This window comes from Wasmannia auropunctata, unplaced genomic scaffold (genome assembly GCF_000956235.1).
Source record: "Wasmannia auropunctata unplaced genomic scaffold, wasmannia.A_1.0 LD335896.1, whole genome shotgun sequence".
Classification (NCBI taxonomy): Eukaryota; Metazoa; Arthropoda; class Insecta; order Hymenoptera; family Formicidae; genus Wasmannia; species Wasmannia auropunctata.
Genome location: NW_012026994.1, coordinates 8,331 through 9,491, shown reverse-complemented (window position 1 = coordinate 9,491; position 1,161 = coordinate 8,331). Strand labels below are relative to the sequence as shown.

At 59.1% G+C, this 1,161-nt stretch overlaps 1 protein-coding gene across 1 annotated transcript; it reads right to left on the bottom strand.

Moving 5' to 3' along the window:
• Positions 1-207: 207 nt before the first annotated feature.
• Positions 208-1,143, bottom strand: LOC105455584. Its single transcript, XM_011699013.1, has one exon. It carries the CDS (start codon positions 1,141-1,143, stop codon positions 208-210), a length of 936 nt encoding a protein of 311 aa, XP_011697315.1.
• Between the last annotated feature and the right edge of the window lie 18 nt (positions 1,144-1,161).

Here is a 1,161-nt window from a genome sequence, read left to right as displayed (position 1 = left end):
CATGGCCGCGCCGCACAGCTCCAATTGCGGCACGGAGATTTGACGAATGGGCGCGACCTTTGACTTGGCCACCAAGAGAGAGACGCTGACGCTTCCTCCCCGAGTAGTGCGGGCGTAGACAACAGCTGCGTACGCTCGCTCTGAGGCATCCGAGAACCCGTGGATCTCCACCTCCGCGCCTGGACCCGTGTGCAGCCATCTCGGGATTCAAATCTCAGACAGTCCCAGCAGCTCTTCCTGGAACCGTCGCCATGCACACTCATTCGCCGCCACAACTTGGTCATCCCAGCCCAAACCCTGGAGCCAAGCAGATTGGATCAGGATCTTTGCGCTGATAGTTACCGGCGCCAGCCACCCAAGTGGGTCAAACAGCCTGGCTGTCTGAGACAACACTGTGCGCTTCGTGACGCGTTCGATCTCGACGGGCCGGACTTGAAACGAAAACGTGTCCGTTCTCGGATGCCACTGCAACCCCAGGGTTGAGTGTCCGACATCCGCCTCCCAGGAGTGGCTCGTCAGCGACTGTCGATGTTCCGGCGAAATGTCGCTTAACAGTTCGCTCTGATTAGCTGACCACTTTCGGAGCGGAAATCCGCCCGCCGTGCAGAGCGCGGATAGTTGTTGGCGGATGGCGCTTGCTTCCTCGAGAGAGTCGGCTCCAGTCAGGATGTCGTCCACGTAGATGTCCCTACGGAGGACCGCTGCCGCCTGGGCGAATCGATGCCCCTCGTCGTCCGCTAGCTGCCGGATTGTGCGTATCGCCAGGTAAGGTGCACATGCTAACCCGTAGGTGACCGTTGCTAACCTGAATTCTTGCAGAGGCTCGTCGTCCTGGCTTCTCCACAAGATTCGCTGCAAGTCTTGGTCGTCCGGGTGCACAAGGACTTGGCGATACATCTTCTCGATATCTGCTACCATCGCGAACTCGTGCAGCCTCCAGCGTAGCACCACGTCTAACAGGCGCGGCAGTAAATTCGGGCCAGTCAACAAGTGCTGATTCAGCGACTCCCCAGATGCGAGGCGTGATGATCCATTGAACACCACCCGAATTTTGGCAGAGTTGTCGGTGCGCTTGATAACCCCGTGGAGAGGTAAGTAGCACAGACGAGCCAGACCGTCGGGTGCCGGCGACGCTCGCGTCATGTGACCAAGTGCCTCGTA